General features: G+C 38.3%; 1 protein-coding gene across 1 annotated transcript in view; it reads left to right on the top strand.

Annotated features, from left to right (window-relative positions):
- Positions 1-11,899: 11,899 nt before the first annotated feature.
- Positions 11,900-21,494, top strand: part of CFAP47 (cilia and flagella associated protein 47) — a 267,594-nt gene continuing 257,999 nt past the window's right edge. Inside the window, exons 1-6 of the mRNA XM_040055880.1 lie at positions 11,900-12,061; positions 14,581-14,732; positions 16,794-16,909; positions 18,915-19,053; positions 20,202-20,430; positions 20,925-21,079. Of these exons, the coding sequence (XP_039911814.1) occupies positions 11,900-12,061; positions 14,581-14,732; positions 16,794-16,909; positions 18,915-19,053; positions 20,202-20,430; positions 20,925-21,079 (953 nt within the window). The remainder of the gene's footprint in view (positions 12,062-14,580; positions 14,733-16,793; positions 16,910-18,914; positions 19,054-20,201; positions 20,431-20,924; positions 21,080-21,494) is intronic.

The raw sequence follows: 21,494 nt of genomic DNA, 5'->3' as shown, positions 1-21,494 counted from the left end.
AGCTTATAATGGTCCCCTCAAATGAGATTTAGCTATATCTTTTATCTTTTATCTTTGTTTTATAGTTTACATTTATGCGTATTATATACTCTTGACCTCTATAAGATGAAGGCCAGATATTTTCCTTTGCTATTCTCACTCCTCTCAGGAAGATGTTAACCAGTGTGACACCCCTGTGTTTGTCTGGAGAAAATAAGAGATGGTTTTACCTTACAGCAACACAAAGGACGTGAAGAGCAAGTCCAGAAGCCCTTGTGCATGTAACCACTGAGTTTAGCAGTGAATAAAGACACACAACACCTGGCAGAATATTACAAGTTGATTAACTTGTGGATAATGTTAAATAAATGCTGTTCATCAGAAGTTGCCCATCCAATAGCCCAATACACCCCAAATGCTGAAAAAGCTGGAATTTTTAAACTTTTATTAAATAGAAGGCAGCTTTATAAGAGGATATAAGCACTTTCAAAGGAAAAAAATAAAATAAATAATAAAGGCTCCTCGGTGGAACCCAGCAAAACAAGAATCTGGGCTTGGTTATTAAGGTCAAAAATACTAAAAATAAAAATTGACACATTTTTGTTTCTTTTTAAAAGCAAGTCTCATAAACAACAACAACAAAAAAGGTATCTAAAAGGGTTGTAGTTTCCAATGGTAATAGTATAAAATCAGTGGATTTCATAAAACTAAGGATATCTCTTCGATATAAGGATAAAAATTGTCTTTAGGAGTTACTGGCCTCTATAAAAGTACCACGTAAAATTTAATAGCCTGTGCTATAAGGGAAATCAGACTACAGGATCTAATATTGGCCCCAAAGGCAACAATCTATGAATAAACTGTAGTAAAAGTATTACATGGGAAATTGAATTGGAAAGCATCATTCAATTATCTTATAAATCAGACCAAAGGCTGTGATCCTTTCTTGAAATTCTGAGACAGAATATTATTTTAATTTCCTACTCCTAAGGCTTAAGTATTCAATCTTGAATTGCCATGAAACCTGTTTCTATCTCACATATATAGTGTCACATATCACGGTGATAGAAAGCTGAACTCAGTGCTTACTGGTTGTCATTAAATTGCTTCTTGCAGGATCATGCAGTGTTTTTGTTTGAAACAGCTACAACAATTTTCCATATAACTGCAGGATCCAAGTGCAATACAGTTGAAACAAAGCGCAGGAGACACATTACAAGAGCTGTATCTTCCAGATACAACAGAACAATTTGTTTTGTGATTCCTAATTGCTAGCAAGTCAGTGGAATGAAATGTGCTTTCAGAAGCCACATTGCTGACATCTTGCTGACATCATCTCAATCAGCACAGAAGCTGCCTCTATGTATTCATGCCCTTTGAAAGTTCCAGTAGTTGATGCTGAACAAACGAAAAATAGCTACAAATACAATAAAAGCACAAAGTATGGGAGACACAGGCTGAGTCGTGGAGAGGAAAGAGAAGAAAAGATTTAAAATAAATAGGAAATGAATGAATTAAAAAAAAAAAAGTTTCTCTGGGCAGGCTGGGATATGAAATAAAAATCACCAAATGAAGAAGAAAAGTGATAAAATAATGACAATCAGAAAGAATGATGATAGGTGAACACAGAACAGCAAATCAGACAAATATGGAAACTTATATCAAGAAAAAAATCAAAAAGAAGAAACAAGATACAGAGTAACTTAGGCAAAAAGAAAGTCAACTTGAAAAAGGTAAATTAAAAAAGTGACTCAGAAAGATCTAAAGTTGGTCAAAGAGAGATAAGAAGGTCCCAGCTAATAAAGAGGGCCATGACTAACAAAGACAATTTTCAAATGGTCATGTTGAGAATGAAATAATCAGTTTTATTAGGCAACAAAGATAAAGAGTAAGGACAAACAAAAGGAAGAATAATTGTTCTCTGAGCTTTCATATTTGTGAAAGCTCAGTGTGTGCTGCAGTTCCTGATTCCTGTGTAGGCAATGACAGGATGGCCTGGAAAAGTAGAGAGACTTTTAAATTTGTTTTATGTAAGTCCTTTTTGTTTTGTGTATGCCTTTCTGAAATTGTTTTTCTCATTTGTAGAAGAGTAAGTTAAGATATCTGAGGGTTCTTTGTTTGCCTTTTGTTTGTAACATTCCCTTTCTAGGGAGTTACACAAGAGCCTTTTGAAGTATGGGTTGTGTTTATTCCTTCAGTTTTAAAATACAAACTCATGTTTTTAAAGAAATAATGCCAATTCTAGGACTCCCTCTTAGAATCTAGATGGGAAAGATGTCACCCTGTGTTTTCCTAACTCACTGAAAAACCTTTAGAGTAACTAAATGACCATGATGGGTTAGTCATATCTACAGATCTAACAGGATACAGTTGACATGAAAGAACTGCTCTCTTCAGAAGCTTGTTGTCAAACAATGTGCTTGATCTCCCCTCCTAAAAATGACTCACAGAGAGCAAAGGCACAGAGCAGCTACAGAAAATTGCCCTTATTCAGAGACTAAATGCTTATATAATCTTCTGTGTCTGAATGCAGGCCACATGATCGTGAGGGAGAGGGCTGTGTACAGCCCCTACATATTTTCAACAGAGAAGAAAAACTGTAATTCTAGATTCTATACCTCGGACCCTTTTAGCTGAACGTCGCAGCATTTCTGCAATTCTACCCCTTGTATTGTTTTACACATTATTTGCTTGAGTTGGGGTCTTGCTAAAAACTGTTTAGGATCTACAGGCAGAGGCTCAGCATAACACAAGATCAGTACTTGACGGTCTATCTGTGCCTTTTTGAAGCCCTTTCCTTTCTCCTGCTCCAGGTATCACTGGAGCAGCCAGAGCCCTGTCCCAGGATGCTCCACTGCCTGCAGCACTAACAACCTCTGCTGTAAAGAGTTTGTTTCCAAACAGCCAGCAAGGTTTTGTCCAGACTACACTGCCATTCTTAATTTTGTTCACTGTTAACAAAACATACATGGTAATCTGGAAAAGCCGATTCACTAATTATTTTTTTTCTAGCTACTTGTGAAATGTTTTCTAGTTGTTTCACAATTTTAAGTCTTCCTTCAGACACTTCAAGAATTATGCCAAAACTTCTAGTGGACTTCATTAATATGCTCACTTGAAAACAGCCTGAACAGTGCTTCAGTTGTGATCTTTGTAGCCTGAGAGTGAGAAAAAAGTTTTGTATCCTTGTTACTTTTTTGTTTTGCATTCACATTTACATTCATTTATCTTTCATTCATCCATAGCATTTAAATGCTTCAGAAACAAAAAAAGACCTTAAATTTCTTTCCTTTAAGACTTTATCTGTTCTTCATATCTGGAATAGGTGTTTATAAATTTTAACTACATGATAATATGCCTTTCTAAATGGAGACTGTATATAATTAAGATGAGGCTAATCAGAGATTTCTGAAATGCCAGTAATGCATTTTAAATGCCAGAACAACAGTCTGCTATTCAAAGTGTCAATAAAACTTCTCCTGGTGTCCTTGATTACTTCTGCAGATGTGAGAGAATCCTTATTTTCAGCCACAGATGTTGGATTTGGAGACATAGTGAGCTCATCCAAAGATGATGGATGCAGATCTATGACAGTACAGAGAACAAAGAGAGGGGTAACTAGCAATTGGAACCAAAAAATACAAGTACATCAGAACTGAGGGTCTTTATACCAATATATCCAAAGGATAAGTTTTAGTATAACTCCAGCTGCTGGAATTAAAAAAGCAATTAGACCTTGGTAAATCATTGAAAGTCTGATTAGATGATCACAGGACCTTTTTCATCTTAAATGTTATAAAAAGTCACTGATGACTATGAACCCCCAACTTGGCAACTGCCAGGAAAGGCTTCACAATCTCTGGCAAGATGTAGCAAGAGATGTTTTAAATACTGTGGTTAGCTGGACCCCTGACGCTAAAAAGGAGGATGGAGGAGTGCTGCCCTCATGATATTAACAAAAAGAATCATGTTCTTGGCTAGAAACTTGAAAAACTTTGTAAGCTGGCTTATAACCCTGTGGGTGAGAACTTGTGGGGAAATGTTCCAGTGGTTGCTGAAAGCCAAATTTGAATTAAATCATGCCACTGTGAAATACAAGCAGCTAATTCAAATACAAGGACTTTAAAATCAGCATTAAAATGTTGTTATACTTTCTCAACAAATAATGGCATTAGATTAATTTATTTTCAGAGTTTGGTCAAAAATATAAAAATACTAGATAATACAATTCTGCTGTGCTACATCTGACCATTCTTTTGGCAACAGAATAAAGAAGAGCACTGCCATTGATGCCTAGAGAGGCTATCTGGAACAGAGGTCTGACAGTATTAAAGAAATAAAGTAGGTATTTACTAAAAGGCCTTCAAAGGATAAACCCTGGGCAGTACAAGAGCTGGGCTATGGCCAGAGTTTGGTCAAAAATATAAAAATACTAGATAATACAATTCTCCTGTGCTACATCTGACCATTCTTTTGGCAACAGAGGAAAGAAGAGCACTGCCATTGATGCCTAGAGAGGCTATCTGGAACAGAGGTCTGACAGTATTAAAGAAATAAAGTAGGTGTTTACTAAAAGGCCTTCAAAGGATAAACCCTGGGCAGTACAAGAGCCGGGCCGTGGCTCCATCCAAGATGGATCCAAGATGGATGCAAGATGGACAACTGGTCATGAGTTCTCACATTTTTATAAGTTTTGGTCCATTTGCATATTGGTTTAATTGTCCAATGACAGCTTCAGGTTGTGAAGTCCCATCTTCCCAGACTGCTCTCCTCAATTCACTGTTTACCTTTTGGGGCCTGAAGCTGCAATGGTCTCCTTGGTTCTCAGGCTGGAAGAGGATTGTTTTGTCTAACAACCCTGTGAAGAGAACTTGCCAACACTTTATATGAAGTTCAGAGTCACACACGAAGGCAGTACAGAATCTGGAAAATATGAAGACTAAAAATTAAGGCATCACCATAAATACCGTAGCTTGCTTGATGTGTGCAGCTCAGTGTAGAGTTGTTTTCAGTACTGGAAACCTGCAAGGAAAGACCTAAGAGAAATAAATCACGCAGACAGATCCCCAGTGTATCACCAGCCCCATGGATGATGGGCTCAGCTGAGAGTCTCCTTCTCCACCAAACTGGCACATGGGGCCAGGCTGCTCCTGTGCCTTAAAGATTTCCTTCTTGAAGAAGATCCAGTCTTCCTGGAGTCCTTTACCCCTCAGGACTTTGTCCCCAGGCACTCCGCCAGGCTCCTTAAGAGGACAATGTCTACCCTATGGATATCAAGGCACAATTTTGCTGACCCCATGGATATCTAGGCACAATTTTGCTGACCCCCTTCCTTCTCCATTCATATTCATGAATGAATATGAGTTTCTGATGGCTGTGCCCAAGACTGTCTCTGACCATCCCATCGCTCACCTGTGCCCCTCTGTCCACAAATAACAGATCCAGTGGGTTGCCTTCCTTCGCTGGCTCTCTCACCAGCTGCCTGGAAGTTACTCTCCAGACTCTCCAGGAACCTCCCAGACTGTTTTTCTCTGCTGTACTCCATTTCCAGCAGACATCTGGTAATTCAAAGTCCCCCATGAGAACATGGGCTAGTAATTGTAATTTCAGGAATGTGGATTCCTCTTCAGTTAATAGAAAGTAATAAGTACTGAAGAAATGAGATTCAGCTCTCAATAGTTTCCCAAACTAATAGCTCTTTGAGAATAGCTCTGCTAATACTGGTGACCCCTATTCCCACTGGATAATTGCTTTTATTATGCATTTCTATTTTCTGTTCTTGTCTTACAGCACTGATGGATGTAATTTGGTTGTATACTATAGGTGCCTAATGAAATTGCTGAAAGAAAGTTCATTGCCAAGCTAAAAAAATGATGTCAGCTCTTGAGTCTCAGTAAGGGTCTTACCTTCAAGCCTGCCTTTTTTTTTCCCAAGCACATTAAATAATTTTCACCATGGCTAGGAAAAATTAGGAAGGGCAAAAAGCCCATTTTAAGTAGCCTAAATTCAGACATACCTCACACTACCATAATGAACAGACATGCTGTATCTGCAGCTGACAAATTAGGCCTCATGACGGCAGGCGAAATGTAGATAAAGTGAGAGTACTGCATGATGAAAGGAGGAGATTAAGACCTGTGTTATGTTGATATGACCAGTCAGAAAGAAAAATGTGTGTTGGCGAGCAGAAATCAATTTAATGTCTGCATTATACAAAACATCAATATAGACAGGACATTAAACTGCATTAGGAGACGTATCTGTAGGTAGATTTACAGGTGGACTGCATAATTCCAAAATATCAGGGGACTAGGAAAGGGAAAACAGCATGGAGAAATTCTCAAGTGAAGAAAAAAATATGAACACAGGACTTAATTGAGCAAGAAATGTTAGGGAGGAGATATACTAAATGGTGAATGAAATAGTGAAAGTCAGTTGAATGCCCATATTTATTCCTAATGTGGGACAAAATATTAAAATAGTAACCTGAAAAAATTAGTGTAAATTTCATAAGAAAAAGCACATGTTGACACAATGCATCATTAACCCACTGAGCAACATAAATTCCCCAGAGTCTGTATGTTCTATACTCTGCAAGATATGTTCTATCCTAATTACCATTTAATGCAATTCCAAAACTTCTCTATTGATCTTCAAGGCCACCATTGGATAAGGGCCCACCTAAATTAGGTAATATCCTTTCATCTGTAACTTATGAAGACAGATGAGCTCTCCCAGCATAATGCAACAAGCTCTGATGACATTCATCAGGACCAGAGACAGTATTTGAGGTAAAGCGGATTGATACAGAGCAGCTGGCTACAAGAAGGCTGGAGAGGGACTTTTCACAAGTGGTGATGCCTTTAAACTGAAAGAGGGTAGTGGAGAGGGTGTACTGAACTACAGCCTGAGAGCATTTAGAGTAAATGGACATATCACTTTGGTAATGGTTTCCAACTGTAATTGAAATCAAGGAGATAAAAACGTCAAGATCTCAGAAGGATCAGTACCCAAAAAACTGAAAAGCAGGGAGTGATCCAGTACTCTAGATGGCCAGAATGCAAATTTAATTTATCTTGCTAAGCACTTGGATTTTAAGGAAGTTAGATAAAGTTAATATAAACTGTATAAGATACATGTAAAATAAAAATACATACAATTCCACCACACAATGATTAGGCAGTAATTTTTGGCAAAAGGAAAAAAAAAAAAACCAGTACTAATATATGAAAATTATTTTCAACAATCTTATAATTTGTGCCTAAGAAAAAGATTCTTGAAATTGTGTAAGTGACTAGATACCCAGAGACCCATACAAAGACAATGTGATATATGTTATATATCATATATGATATATTTCAAATACCTATTTAAGGGAGGAGAATGATCATGGAGATACTTATCTCGCTCCTAACCATAGCGGAAGCCTGGACTGGACATTGATTTTCAATCACTGAAGTGTGCTGGGATGAATCTCACCATTAGTAACTGTAGAAAAATCACATCTTAGTTGTGTATGCTTGAAATTTAGTATCGATTCATTGATGCCAATAGCTGTTGACATCTTGATACCTGGAAACGCCACTGTTCTAGTCCAGCATGGCAAATATTGAGATTTTATGGGAGTATTTGAAAACCACACACAGCTCTTAAAGAAGCACTAATGAATATGTAATATTTTCAGAGCCATCCTTTAGCTGAATTTCCTATTACCTACATTTACGCAGTTTCTTCACAGTTGTTTTTCGTTTGAGTCAGAGATTATCTGCCCAGCACAAAAAGATGGATCATCAGTGTAGTTCTCGGGTTTTTCTATCTACCCTGCAATTTTTTTATTTGTCTAATACACGGAATCTGGGAGTGGAAATGGATGCTTTTAGAGCTGCTAAATTTTTCATGAACAAGGATGTTTCCACAAATTGTGACTAAAAATGATGCCAGATGCAGAAAGCCTTTCCAGTGTAGCAGACTGCAGGAAACAAAGAGCGCATTTGTACTTTGGTGCCGAAATCTTTGGATTAACGGCTGTGAGCTCATAAGATCAAAACGTTCAGCCCAGCACTGAGTGCTGGGAGTAGCCTTGATCCCCAGATCAGTATTGTCATGTTCCAGCTGTACTGTGGCTGACCTCCTGTTTGGATAAACCGACTGATTGTGCTGATAAAACCACTCTGATTCTACTCCTTGACAAAGATAACTCAGTGTGTGGCTCGGGGGGCCCTAAGCTATATTGTTAAATAATGGCGACTGTATTTATAATATAGGTTTTTCCTTTACCAATTCCTACACAGTCACTCTAAAAAGGGAAGGTATTTCGATTGCCTTGTCCAACTAAGAATCTCTGTGTCGCTCACTTTTTTACAAATTTTGGTCACGCTCCTTTCAGCCCAGTCTGAGATGGAGGGATACCTCAGAGATTGGCAATTCTTACATGTTTTGTGAAGACTGATGGTTCCATTCAGCAAAAAAGACCCAATAAAATCTTCATTAGTTCTGCCTCTAACAAAATGCTTTGCTGAGCGAAGAGACCTTTAGAGAGAATTAGAGCCCTAATCTGTCATTTTGAACATCCCCGTTTTCCATTAAACAGAACAATTTGCAAGATTAAATGCAAAGGAATATCTTATTAGTCCTCATTATTTGGACTTTATCTGTTTCTGATTCCTAAAAGCTGACTTAAAAATTTACAACCTTTGCTTGTTTAACCAGTAAGGGTTTGTATTTCCTTCTTGTATATTCTAAAAATATTTATTCTTTCCAAAGTAGAATAAATCAGTCAACATTCACCATTCAAATCACAGTTCCTCTGGATTCAAATTCCAGCAAGGAAGGGAAGTATGAGTGGCAGTTTCTTCAAATTTCTTTAATTATTTCACATATCACTGCCATTTCTTGTTGCTGAATTACTGTCAAATAAACCACCCCTGTGATCAGATTAACTGCCCGCTTTTTATCCTTTGGAATACTTTCTGAAGGGATTTCCCTCTGCTTTTAGAGATTCCTGGATAAGTGAGAACTATTTCTGGTCTAATAGAGGACTCAGATGCTCTCCAGGCATCTTTGACCTGTGTTTAGAACATGGACAGGTAGGAGACGTGTCTCAGATCTTGATGCTTACTAACACCTATTTTCTAATAAAACTTCCCCCTGTGCAGTTGGAGTAAACAGACTGGAGATGGCTTTCCAATTCTGCATCTTGTTTTACACTGGCCATGGCTCCAGGATTGATCTGAAAGCTAGGAGCTATTTAATGTTTAAAAAATTAGCCTTTTTTATTATTAAATGGAAAAAGCCTAATGATGATATTCCAGTTTTCTGCCTGAAAGCTGGGAGGATAGTCAGATGAGTGGATAGTGAAGGAACTTTTAGATCTGAAAGTCTTACTTAGAGAACTTGGAAGTGATTCTGATATTGAGGTGTGATGGGGATTTATATAAGACTGTACTCTTCTCTCTGATGACATACAATAGTGAGAAGTTTGCTCTGAAGCTTTTTTATTCATCTGACACTGCTAAAGTGAACGCAGTGTGAATTGTACAGATCACTGCACAATTTCTGTACTGTGAAAATTCTGATTACTATAAAATTTCTGTAGAACTAAAATCACTCTTAATGGGGCCAGATGATAAAGAGAATGACAATACGTAATCTATAACTTAGCATTAGGTATAAAGGATCCTTTATCATCAAAGCATTCAAAAGTGCACCTGTTCCTTTACAATAGTCTTCACTTTGGGGATGAATATTAGTTGACCAAGAAAAAAAGTGCTTATGATTATGACTTATGCTTATGCTCCAGACTAAGCTGATAAAAGGACGGAGAAGAGTCCATTATTTAATGGTGTTTCATCATGAACTATCATAGTGATGGCAATAACAAGCATTTGGATATAATATTCTGCAGAAGAGGAAGAGAGCCTAGTCAAAATATTTCAGAGAGCTCAGGATTCTTTTAATGCTTGACCTGACTCCTCTATAAACAAGCTAAATCTCAGTTTAAATTTATTTTTTAAAGATTTAGTTAAGTTGATAAAAATTTTGTATTGACATATCTATGTCAAATCAAGGGAAAACAGACCAGTGTTCTTTGATACTAATTCTCTTGTGGAGCAGTAACTTTGTCAGTGAGAGCTGGAGCAAGCAGCAGAGACAGAAATCTTTAAAAATCAATTCTGCCATGAAAGAATTAGTATCAAAGGACCAGAGAAACTATGTAGGAGTGTTCTCCATTCTGTATTGAAAAAGAAGAGAGAATTTAATTATTTGATAAGATAATCTTCTATTTTAATTTTTTACTTTTTTTTTTTGTGTGTTCTTCCATTAAGTACAACCATGTTAATATAAAATAGATTCAAGTAGTCTTCCCAAAAAACTCCCTCCAGACACTTAGTGCTTGCAATGCCACATTCTACCACATTCTTTAGTGATCTACAGATGGGTAGCTATAATTTGAATCTTTAAGAGGGACAAAAAGACCTGTTAACATCCTTCCCCAGCAACAGAAACCGGCACTCTTCACTCTCCCTTTTCCCTCTAGGTTTCTTGACCTATTAATTTTTTTTTTCTTTTTTTGTACTTTGTAGTTCTGATCTGTGCAATCCATGATTGCAGCTCCTCATATCTGACTTCTAAAACATAAATAATTTCAGTCCTTATGCACTTTCAAGAGATGAAGTAATCCAAGGCAAAACATTTTGAGTTAATCAGAACTCATCTGAGATTCTCTGTATCTGCTGCGCATGCTCCCTCCTTTATTCTCCTACTCTGAAGGCAAGCACAAGGTGGCTGTTCTGGTTTAGGGCAAATTTTGGGAGTGGCCCATAGTGCTCCAAATCTAAGTGCTGAAATCTTGTCAACCTCATTTTACCACTTAAATCAGAGCACAGGAAGGATCAGAGCAGGAACACATCTTCCACCACTCAGTAAATGCGGGCCATGAATTATTAGTGTGGTCTCTGGCACTGCAGACACTGAGCTCCCAGCACTTAGGAGTGTTAGTGCCCACTTTGGTTCTGTGAAGGCCGTGTCTGTGGTTGACATGGAGGCCCATCAGGCTGGTTTTATTTCAGTGCAATCCATCTTCACTTTAAGAAACCGAGGGCACCCATCACTCTCCCAGGCTGCTGTTGGAGTGGGAGCCATGGCAGGAAACACCCGGGGTGGACAGAGGGGATGTGCTGGACAGCCCCGAGCCTGAGCCCCAAGGTGGGCATTGGCTCAGGTATCTCTTTAGTGGTAAATCTCATCCTGGGCTGTTCTGGGAAGAGTGTGGCCAGCAGGTTGAAGGACGGGATCCTCCCCTTCTACTTGGCCCTGCTGAAGCCTCATCTGGAGTGTCCAGTTCTGGGCGCCTCAGCACAAGAAAGACGAGGAGCTGTTCCAGAGGGTTCAGCGGAGGCCACAAAGGTGATGAGGGGTCTGGAGCATCTCTTATGAAGAGACTGCGGGAGAGGAGAAGACTGAGAGGAGATCTCATTTATGCATATAAATATCTCAAAGATAGGTGCCAAGAGGGTGGTAACAGACTCTTTTCAGTGCTACACAGGGACAGAACGAGGAGCAGTGGCCATACCTAAAACAAAAGAAATTCCACCTCAACATGAGGAAGAAGTTTATGTTGAAGGTGCCAGAGCACTGGAACAGGCTGCCCAGGGAGGTCACGAAGTCTCCCTGTCTGGAGACATTCATACCCCACCTGGATACGTTCTTGTGTCACCTGCTCCGAGCCGAGCCCGGCCTGGCCCGGCCCGGCCCGGCCCAACCCGGCCCGGCCCAGCCGGACTGAGCCGAACCCAGCCGAGTTACCCCGAGCCCAGCCGTTTCTCCTGTTCCGATTGGTGGGGTTTGGCCTCGCCGCGGCTTTTCCGCCAATCAGCGCTCCGCGTCCGTTGCTAAGCGGCCGCTGGCGGCCGGAGGGGCCATGGCGGAGCCGTGGCGGGACGTGTGCGGGGTGCGCATCGCCCCGCCCGAGCTGCGCTTCAGGGACGCGATCCCGGGGAGCTGCTACCGCGCCGCGTTCACCGTGCAGAACCTGCGGGCGGGCACCTGCCACCTGCGGCTGCTGCCGCCACAAGAGCCCCAGGTGAGGGCCGGCCGCGAGGGAGGCGGCGGGGGCTGCCCGCGGCCGCCCCTCTGCGAACAGCGGCCGCGCTGCGTTTGCCTGGAGCCGCGCCTGCAGCCCGCGGGAGCAGCGGCAGAACGAAGAGAGCTCTGAGCTTCCCGGGTCTTTATTGTCCCGAGGCTGTGAACACTTTAGAGGGAGCTTCCTTCTTTCTTAAATCCATAGTTTCAGTAGAAATAAACAGGTTTTCCTTAGTGCTTCAGCCGTTAACAGTTGCACTCGATGCTGGAGGTCTTTCCCATCCTGAGTGGTTCTGTGATCAAGTCCCTTGTTGGCAGCAAATCTTGTTTTGCCTTCTTTGGCTGGCTTTGCGCTCTCCAGAATCCATCCCGCAAGAAGCCCACGAGTTCCTCGTAACTTCAGGGAACAATCTGTAAAAATGGGTCACTTTGCTGTGGTGTGAACACCAGATCTGGGAAGTGACGGCTCTAGTACCTAATTTCTGCGTTGTATACTTTTAAGTTTTTTGATTGGAATACTCCTGTGGTGCTTGTTTGCTGAGAGCTTTCTCAGAAAAGAGGACGTTTGCAGTCTTTTCTCAAGATAGTATGATTGCTATGAATAACATTTGATAACTTCTGGAAAAGTCATTGCATTGCAAGGCTTTTTAAAGGCACATGCATCTCTACAATTCTAACCAGTTGAGCCCTCCTAACCTAAGTGGGTCCAGTAAAAGCCTGCTGTGGTTAGTGGTTTCTAGTTTGTAAATTATGTCAAAATTCAGATCAAAAGGTTGGGTTGAACTGGCATCAGGGGTTGAGCAGAAGCTGATGTTGCTTTTTGTTCACAGCAGCTTGAACTATGAATAATTCAGGGTAGTCATCAATCTGATTTTCAGATAAGTACCTTGAGTAATTTATTATCTGAGTAGTGAGCCTTTCTTTTTGAGGGCAAGAGTGGCAGCTTGATTCTTACTAAAGTGTAGCTGAAGACTTTTGGTATGAGCTGGAAGCTGTCCAGAGTGCTTGATTTGGTAGGGTTGTGCTTAGTCTGCCCTGTTAGCTTTCATCAGCCCTATCAATTTTTCATGTGCTCCAGAAGTGGAAAAGGCAGAGTCAATGTTAGGAAAGAGAAAAGTTTACTAAGTAATAGCCTTGTGGTTTTTCCCTCCGTCATTAACTCTTCCCTTTTGCTGTGTATTTTTATGGCCCTGTACATGAGACGACCAAGATGACAGCTAGAGGACAAGATTCCACTTCACACCCGCAGTTCCAGAAAGCTCTGTTGTGTTTTCCCTTCTCATTCCCAGACCTCGTGTTGCTGTCTGTGGTTACAAGGTTCTGAATTGTGTGACTCTGAAATACATTCTGGTGCATTACATCCATAGAGTGCAAGCACTGAAAAATAACCTTCCTTCAGCTGTGGTGTGTGGCCAAGAAATGCCCTCCAAGGAATAAAGCTCACAAGCAGTTTGCCATAGGCTTCACTGAATGTTCCTAGCACAAAATATTAATTTTGCCTTGTATAAAATGAATATGCTTGGATGTTGAATTCTTTTTAGAGAACAGATAGATACCACACACCTCAGAATTAAAATGTGACTACTCTTTCAATATCAAGCCCATAATCATCATGTGCATGACATAAATTTCCTTTAGCTGAGTATTTATACTGCTAGGAGGATTCTAAAGGAATAGAAGGAGATGCTTGGGTGAAAGAAACAGCAAGTAGTAAATTATGTTTGCATATTTAAAACATAAACTAGAACAGAACACTTAGAGAATACTGGGAAGACTGGCTTTCAGAAATAAAAAAAAAAATTAAACTGGACATAAAGAGCAGAATCCCACTGTGCATGGGGTAATGTGAATTTTAAAGAGACTGAACCACTGGAGGAGCTCTAGACTTTGAGGCTCTAGGAATGTGGGAAATGCTGATTTCCCTCTATGTGCTAGTGGGTTACTTGTGCCTTCTGTTCCAGGAAAGGTGTGGGAGATGTTTCATTTAAACAGATGCTTAATGACAACATCTCCAGCATAATTTTTTTGAGAGAGGAAGGAGTGCTTTCTTTCCATGTTTGCCATTTGACTCTCAAGACTGGAGGTGCCTTAGGCCTTTCAAACAGATTTTCAGTGAGCAGTGAGACTTTCTGTTCATGTCAGTCAGACCTAGAGGGAACTCTTTTCTGTTCCCTTTTGTTGCAGCTTTGAACGGAGACTTAATCCTTGTTATTTTCTCAGGCACTAAAAATGTTCTTCACTGAGTAATAGCTGAGTTAATTTTGTGTTGCTTCAGAAGGTTTTTTTGCAGCAGTAGGAAAAGCTGGAGGTCTCTTGGAAAGACTAGAAAATTTTGCTAATTCATTCTGCCTTTCTCTTTTCTTGTAAAAAGTATGAACTTCAAGAAATAGGGAGGTAAAATTACAAAAACCTACATAATAAGTTCATGGTAAGTTTTAAATCAGTCTTTGTATGCTTCTTAATCTAGAACTGTGTAACAATTAAAAACACTTTTTTTCTTTTTTTTTCCTTTAATTGCAGTTTAAATTGATTGTGGAAAATCCAGAAAAACTCCTTGCATCTGGACTTCAAGTTAAAGCTGTTGTGGAATATACTCCCAAGTGTGCAGAAGATTTTCAAGATAAACTAACTCTTTTAGTAGATGATGACGTGGTTCATATCCCCCTCTTTGGGTATGATATTCAAATGTTCATGTGCTGCTGTTAATATTTACAGTTTAATCTGGTGAAAAGTTTACTTCTGCATGTCAGTTATGGCTTTGTAAGTAGTCTGTCAATTGCATGGAAAGCAAACAGTAAGTTCTCTTAAAAAAGTAAGATTTTTCTTTTTTTTTCAGAGCAGCACATGGGTAAGAAATTCTTTGGGGTGATAGCCCAGATAGAGAGTCTGAATTCATAGGATCATAGGATTTTTAGTTTTGCCTTATTCTGACTTGGCTGTGATAATGTTGATAATTTTGAATGCTGTATTATTAGACAAGTCAACAGCTACTCTTAATGTCTTCCCTTCATACTGAACCACTGATATAGAAGATTTTACAGTAATTGTTCATAACAGTTGCAAATCTGAATTATAGTGACATATGTTGTTTGATTCTAAAAATACAGTGCATGTTTTAGAGCAGTATCACTTGTCCAAGGATTTTTGAAAATTTTTATCAGGTATTGTGAAGGTAAAGCCACCTAGGATGATAATGCTACTGATGACTCCTTTCTGGAAAGGACTTGCAATAGATTAAGTATTTCACATCTTCATGTTTAAGTGTTTCTTGGGGGGGAAGTGTTGACAGACTGTAATAATTTTTGTGTGTGTGTTTGGAAAAACAAATATACTTATGATTCTTTTTAATCAGTGTTTTCCAAAATGTACTTTGTGTCATGCAAAAGCAGTGAATTCCAGCTTCATGAAAAAACCCCAACCAGCAAACCAAAGCAAAGAAACTTCACACTGTATTAAAACACTAACCCTAAACCTTTTAATTTGACTTACCTCGTTTTTGCAGGTGTGTCTCTAGTAGGAAATCTCATTGCATATAGAATATATGCTTATTTCTATCCACTTGGGAAAGGAGATGTTTGGATCTTGAGAGAAGAAATACTTTTGATTCATTCTTCCAGGAAATCTTCTTGTAAAAATGTTTGGTTACCTGGAAAGTAAAATTTTTACAACTGTTTTGAGTGTACTCTAACTTTGATAGATGATTCCCATTTTTTAATTTTTTGTTCGTTTGTTTGTTTTTCTGCTACATCCTGCTGGTCTAGCATAATGTCTTTCAAGAATTTCCAAAAATTATTTTTTACATTACAGTTAAATATCAAGGAGAATTAAAAGTGTATTGAAATTCTATTGTGGCATTTCTTGATTCATTTTTTTTCTCTGTCCCTTCCTTTCCCCTCCCCTCCCCTTTTTGCAGTAGATCATTTGGGCAGGACCTACCTTGCTCAGCCAATGGTATTTATTTTTCTTCTGCATTATTTCTCCTGTACTGCCTGTGACACAGATCAGGAGGTGGAATTGTTCCTGCATTTTGTAGCTAAGAGGAGATAGACTGCTGTGCTGATGCAAAATTGCAATTGATTTGAAACACAGTTTTATGCAAGACCAGAAGTGTCATTGTATTAAAAACTGGAGACTTTAAAATACAAGTTTCCTGAGGCATGATCTTTTCATTATGGCTAAAAACTGCCCAAAACAGTGATGTCATCTCACTGGCTGAGGTTCTTAAATAAATAATAAAAGTAGCTCATGGCTTCTGTCATTACCCACTTCTGTCTGTTGTAGTAAGTTTTGTTGAAGTCACATGAAGTGTGTTTCAAACACAAAACTGTAAACTGGCACTATTTCTTTGCTTTTAGTTCATGCAGCTCATAATGAATTACGGTAAATTATTTGGTCTTATTTTGTGATGCAACTGAGGATAGTTTTACTTAAAGCGCTGTAATGAATTATTTAAAATGAAATAGAAATGTGTGCATTCAATTTTGGCTAATTGTTTATAGCTGTATTGTTTTAAAGTTAGAATACTGAGTCATTAAACAGGCTGATAGGTAAGTACTTCTCTTTTAGATCTTCCCTGTGTATGCTGCAGTGCTGAAGTGAGTTGCCAAAACCTTGACAGGAGAACTAGGACAAAAGGAGAACTCGCTTCCACTGGGGTGCTTAGTCAAACATTATTTTAAAATGCAAAGGTATTTTCAAGTTTCAAGAAATATTATGTTGTCTTTTCTCTGCAGATTAATTCCATACTGTGATCTGGAAATAGAGTCAGAGGTGAATTTTGGTGAAATGATTGCAAACAATAAACTAGTTACTAAACAGATTAGTATTGTTAACCGTGGAACAACTTCAGGTAAATATTTAATATGCATTAAATAATACAAATATTTCATTCGATTGGAAAAAGTAATTTTATGCAAGTTAATACTTCAGTGACCAAGCAGCAATTAACTGGAATTTTGGGTTATGCAGATTATGTATTGTAGCTGCAGGTGTTGTACATGGCTCACTGTTTATGTAGCCAGTGCTATATTTCCATTTATGAAAGAAAAAATACTTTATAACTTTGAAAATTTTATGAGTTCTCTACTTTTGAGTCCCATTTGGAAGATGTAAAAGTAATAGTTTCTCATTGCCTTAGTGTGCTCAGCATAGACAGCAGCAAATCACATCTGCTCTTCCTTTGTGCTTCTGTGATCCCAAGAGCTGTCTCTTGAATAAACAACTACATGTTCCCTGAACTTTCCAAGCTAAAGTCCTCTATGATGAGAATTGAATTGTATTTGTTGCTAGAAGATAATCAGAGGTCTTTTATCATGCTGCCATAGCTTTTGAAATCCTACAGCTTTTAACAGCAGGAACATCCTTAAATTTCTGTGAGCAGCTGTTCCAAGGAGAGTTAGAAACACAGACAAAGGAACACAGGAATGCCTACATGATCCAAAGAACCTGTTTGACTGCCTTTTGCACTGGACAAAGATTCAGGCACCTTTCTGCAGAGACAGGATGGTAACTATGTTGGGTTTCAAACAACAAATTTAAGGCAGTTAATTATTTTTGTTCCTCGTTTGTACAGCTGCTTGTTACACTTGTTACATTAAAAGCTAGGGGGGGTTTTTGCATTAGGCCAAAGTTGTGGGAACATTTGTCTCTTAGATTTTCATATGAAATATTGTATGAAGAGAAAATACATGATCACAGAAACACAAAATTGCAATATTAAAAAAAACAAAATTAAAAAAAAAAAAAAATCTATTTAGATAAAGCAGCTCTTTAAATTTTTTTTTTCCATGAAGCAAAACGAGAAATTATTGCAGGTGTTTTTTCTAGCCAGTTAATTTTAAAGATGTAGTTTATATAATCAGGTCTTTCTCATATACGCTAACTTACTACTTTGAGCAATTATGATTAGCTAAAAAATCCGAGAACCTACAGTATATATGCACATACAACTAAGTTTTGTGACAATCCTTTTTTTCATATTCTGTAGGGAACTGTTTCTAGTTATAAACTCTTGTTGCATGATACATGCAGGCTGCATAGTGGAGTTTGATAGGATTGGATGAAAATTAGAAAGAAGGTGGTGGTTAGTAAAGGGTGTCCTGGGGACAGACGAGGGAAGAGCAGCTGAATCTGTGTTTCTGTAGGCTCTGTAAATCATAACACAGCAGGTCACAGTAAGAGGCAGCACATAAACTCTGTGAGCAGGAAGTACTCTGTGCTGCCCCGAGACTCAAGGATTGCATTTCACTTGTCACTGCACGCACAGTCCTTTGTTCCAGCTTCTGATCTTAGAGATTATCTTTTATATGAAATCAAAGAGTGCATATTTCATACATTTGAAACAATTTCTTTGTGTCTGTTACAGAATGTCAGATAATTAATGTTGTTGGTTAAATACTGTGTTTTTTCACATTAAAAAAATATTTTTATAACTTAGAAATATTTGCTGTTCTCTTCTGCAGTAGTTGTTGTTACCCTGCAGTCTGCACTTAACTTCCTGGCTACTGTAGCTTCTTAGGGCTTTGTATAATATTTGCAGATGTTATTTACAGCTGCTTCATGATATAGTCACTTTTGTTTGGAATGTGAGTACCTTTCCTGTTACAATCACAGCTTGCAAAATGGAATTGGACATGTGGGTGTAATAATTAAAGAAAGCCTGGAAATAATGATCTACTCTTGCTTGGAAATAGCTTGTAAAAAGGTTAACTCTATGTTTCCTGTTTTCATAGGAAGATATACTGCTTGTGAACATCTGCATTATGTCTTGTGCAATTTCAAGTGTGTAATAGAAGCATATAAACCTACAGCTTTATATTGTGCAGTATTCTGTTGATTGGTCTGGGTTTTTTTAGGTGTATTTAGAGTATCATATGATGGGGTTGTCTTGCTTAACATAAAACCTGACAGAGGAGTGGTAAAGCCAAAATCTGTAAGGAAAATTCGAGTTGATATCTGCACAGATGTACCTGGAGTCATCAAAGAAATGATGAAGTGAGTGACTAAAGACATATAGCTCTATAAATTCCATTTTTTGTCTGTTTTAGAGTCTAGTCTTTACTATGAATATTTATCTAAAAAAGTTAAGTTCCTAAGTGTCAGTTGCTGTCTTTAATATTTGGTTTTATTTAATTAAATTGATGGTTATATTCACAGAAAAGTGGTGTAGAAACTGTATACCTGGCTGTATTAAAAAAAATCTGTCATAATTTGTAATGATCTGGGATGTTTGCACAATTCTCAGAATAAAACTAACGAGGAGCTTTTGTATCTTTCACCTTTCTGCACATCCTGTGTTCCTTAATTTTCTTAGCTTCTGTAACTGCATGTTTTCTTTTAACTCTGTGTTTGAGGAATCCCAAAAACATTCTTTAGTGTATCTTATTTTCACTGGAGGGAATGTATTTGCAGCACTGGAGTAGATTGCTTTTAAATGCACACCTTATAGAATCCTAGAATGCCAGCATGGTTTGGCTTGGAAGGGATTTTAAAACCCTGTATTTCCAACCCATCTGCCATGGGCAGGGACTTTCCACCACCCCAGGCTGCTCAGAGCCCCATCCAGTCTGGCCCTGAACACTTCCAGTGGTGGGGAGTGCACAACCTCTCTGGGCAATGTGGGAAAAGGTTGTGGTTGATTTGTTGGGTGTTTTGGTGATTTGTGGAATCATCAGGATCAAGCTTCCAGGCAGGAACAGCTGCAGTTCTTTCATGCTTATTCAGATGAATTTCTAGCTTTAGTTCCCTACAAGAAAATTAGGTTTTGTATGCTAAAATTGTTATTTAGATACAATGACTCTGAGGGATAAGAGCAGTTGTATATTGTCTGTGGACACCTTCCGATTCTTTGCAAATGTCATGCCTATAGTTTCAAACATTTTTAAAAATCAGAAAACAAATCAAACCCAAAACTCCACCATGTAATGTGTGATTTTTCCTGATTTGTGATATTCCTGTTTAGGCATTGTCAAGGACATGCTCACTTGCCCTGCTCTCCCACTTAGTTTATCTATGCAAGGCCAGTGATTTGAATGCTTGGATTGGATCTTTTTTTTTGGCACAGATTCTAACACAAAGCAAACTAACCAGACTGATTATTTCTAACACTTCTCTACATTACCTGTTGCTGCTCTTATTGGCAGAGTGGAGTTGGAAAGTCGTGGCTGTGCTGAAGTATGGATCAAAGGTGTTGTGGTTGAACAAGTTCTTAAAGTTCTTGGAGCGTCTTGTGGAAAAGTACTGAAATGCATTAACTTTGGACCTCTTTACTTTGGGACTTCAAAGACAGAAAAAATACATTTATACAATGATAGCCCTGAGAGTGTGGATTGGGTAGCAGTACTGGAAGACAGTGCCATTGGGGGAGAGATGGTAAGAAATTGCTCTGGCTTTTATTTTAGTTGAAAACTTGTTTTTTCTGCTTTTGCATTTTTTATTTCTCAACATTCATCTTCTAGCATTGTGTACTATGTCGTACTATTTCCTGAGCAATAGGCTTTCTGAAATGTCTGTCCAACCAACAAGTTTTTTATTTTAATTTAACCCTAGAATTGATTTTTTCAACTATTATTTACTAGGAGTTATCAAAATACAGCTTGAGTTCTAAGATATTAATAATTTTTCTCAGATAGTGAAATAATTTGAGAATCATGTTTAAAAAAGAGAATTCAGGATATCGACATGAAATTGATTTAAAAATTGGTTAATCAGCCATGTGCTGTGTAACTATGTGACTGCTATTTCCTGTGATACCTCCTTCTATTTGTTATACATGAAAATGTGTGTGTAGGAAAAAAAGACAACAGGGAAAGCAGAACAGGGTGAACTATTCCATATTTTGTTGTTTTTGGTTTTTTTTTTTTTAGGGGATAGATCTTCAGGGGAGTACAGATGCTGTTTTGCATGACTTAAGCCTGGAAAAAAAAGATGTAGATGTTTCCACCTTGATCTTGTGCGTTCCCAATCAAGGAACTTTGCTGCCTTATGAGAAATCTTTGATTACAATCTGCTTTAGTCCAGAGTGAGTGAGTGATGCCAATTAAATGCACACACACAATTTGGTTGGTCTACACTGTTCCGCAAGAGCTGTCTTAGAGAAAATAATTTTGAGTTAATATGCCTGCAAATTATTTCTGAGTAATATCTTACGTATTTTTGTGTGTTAAAAGAAATTTCTTGATGTGATTCCGCAAATAAGAAAGCAAAGCCGAAAGTGTTTCTATGATATTGTATTTTATAATATGCTAGGGGTGTATTTGGACCAAGAATTGGTTAAGATGGTTTCGTGAGAATAAGAATTTTATTAGATTTTGTCACGTATTAACCACCAAGAGAGTGAAACATTTTGGAGAGTCGTCATCTCATTAAAAATAAAAGCAACCCAAAACAAAAATGAAAACTAAACATAAAGAAACATTTCTTCTTGGATAAGGAAA

Source organism: Hirundo rustica, chromosome 2 (genome assembly GCF_015227805.2).
Source record: "Hirundo rustica isolate bHirRus1 chromosome 2, bHirRus1.pri.v3, whole genome shotgun sequence".
Taxonomy (NCBI): domain Eukaryota; kingdom Metazoa; phylum Chordata; class Aves; order Passeriformes; family Hirundinidae; genus Hirundo; species Hirundo rustica.
The sequence above is the reverse complement of the archived record's forward strand: the minus strand, read 5'-3'. Positions and strand labels throughout refer to the sequence as shown.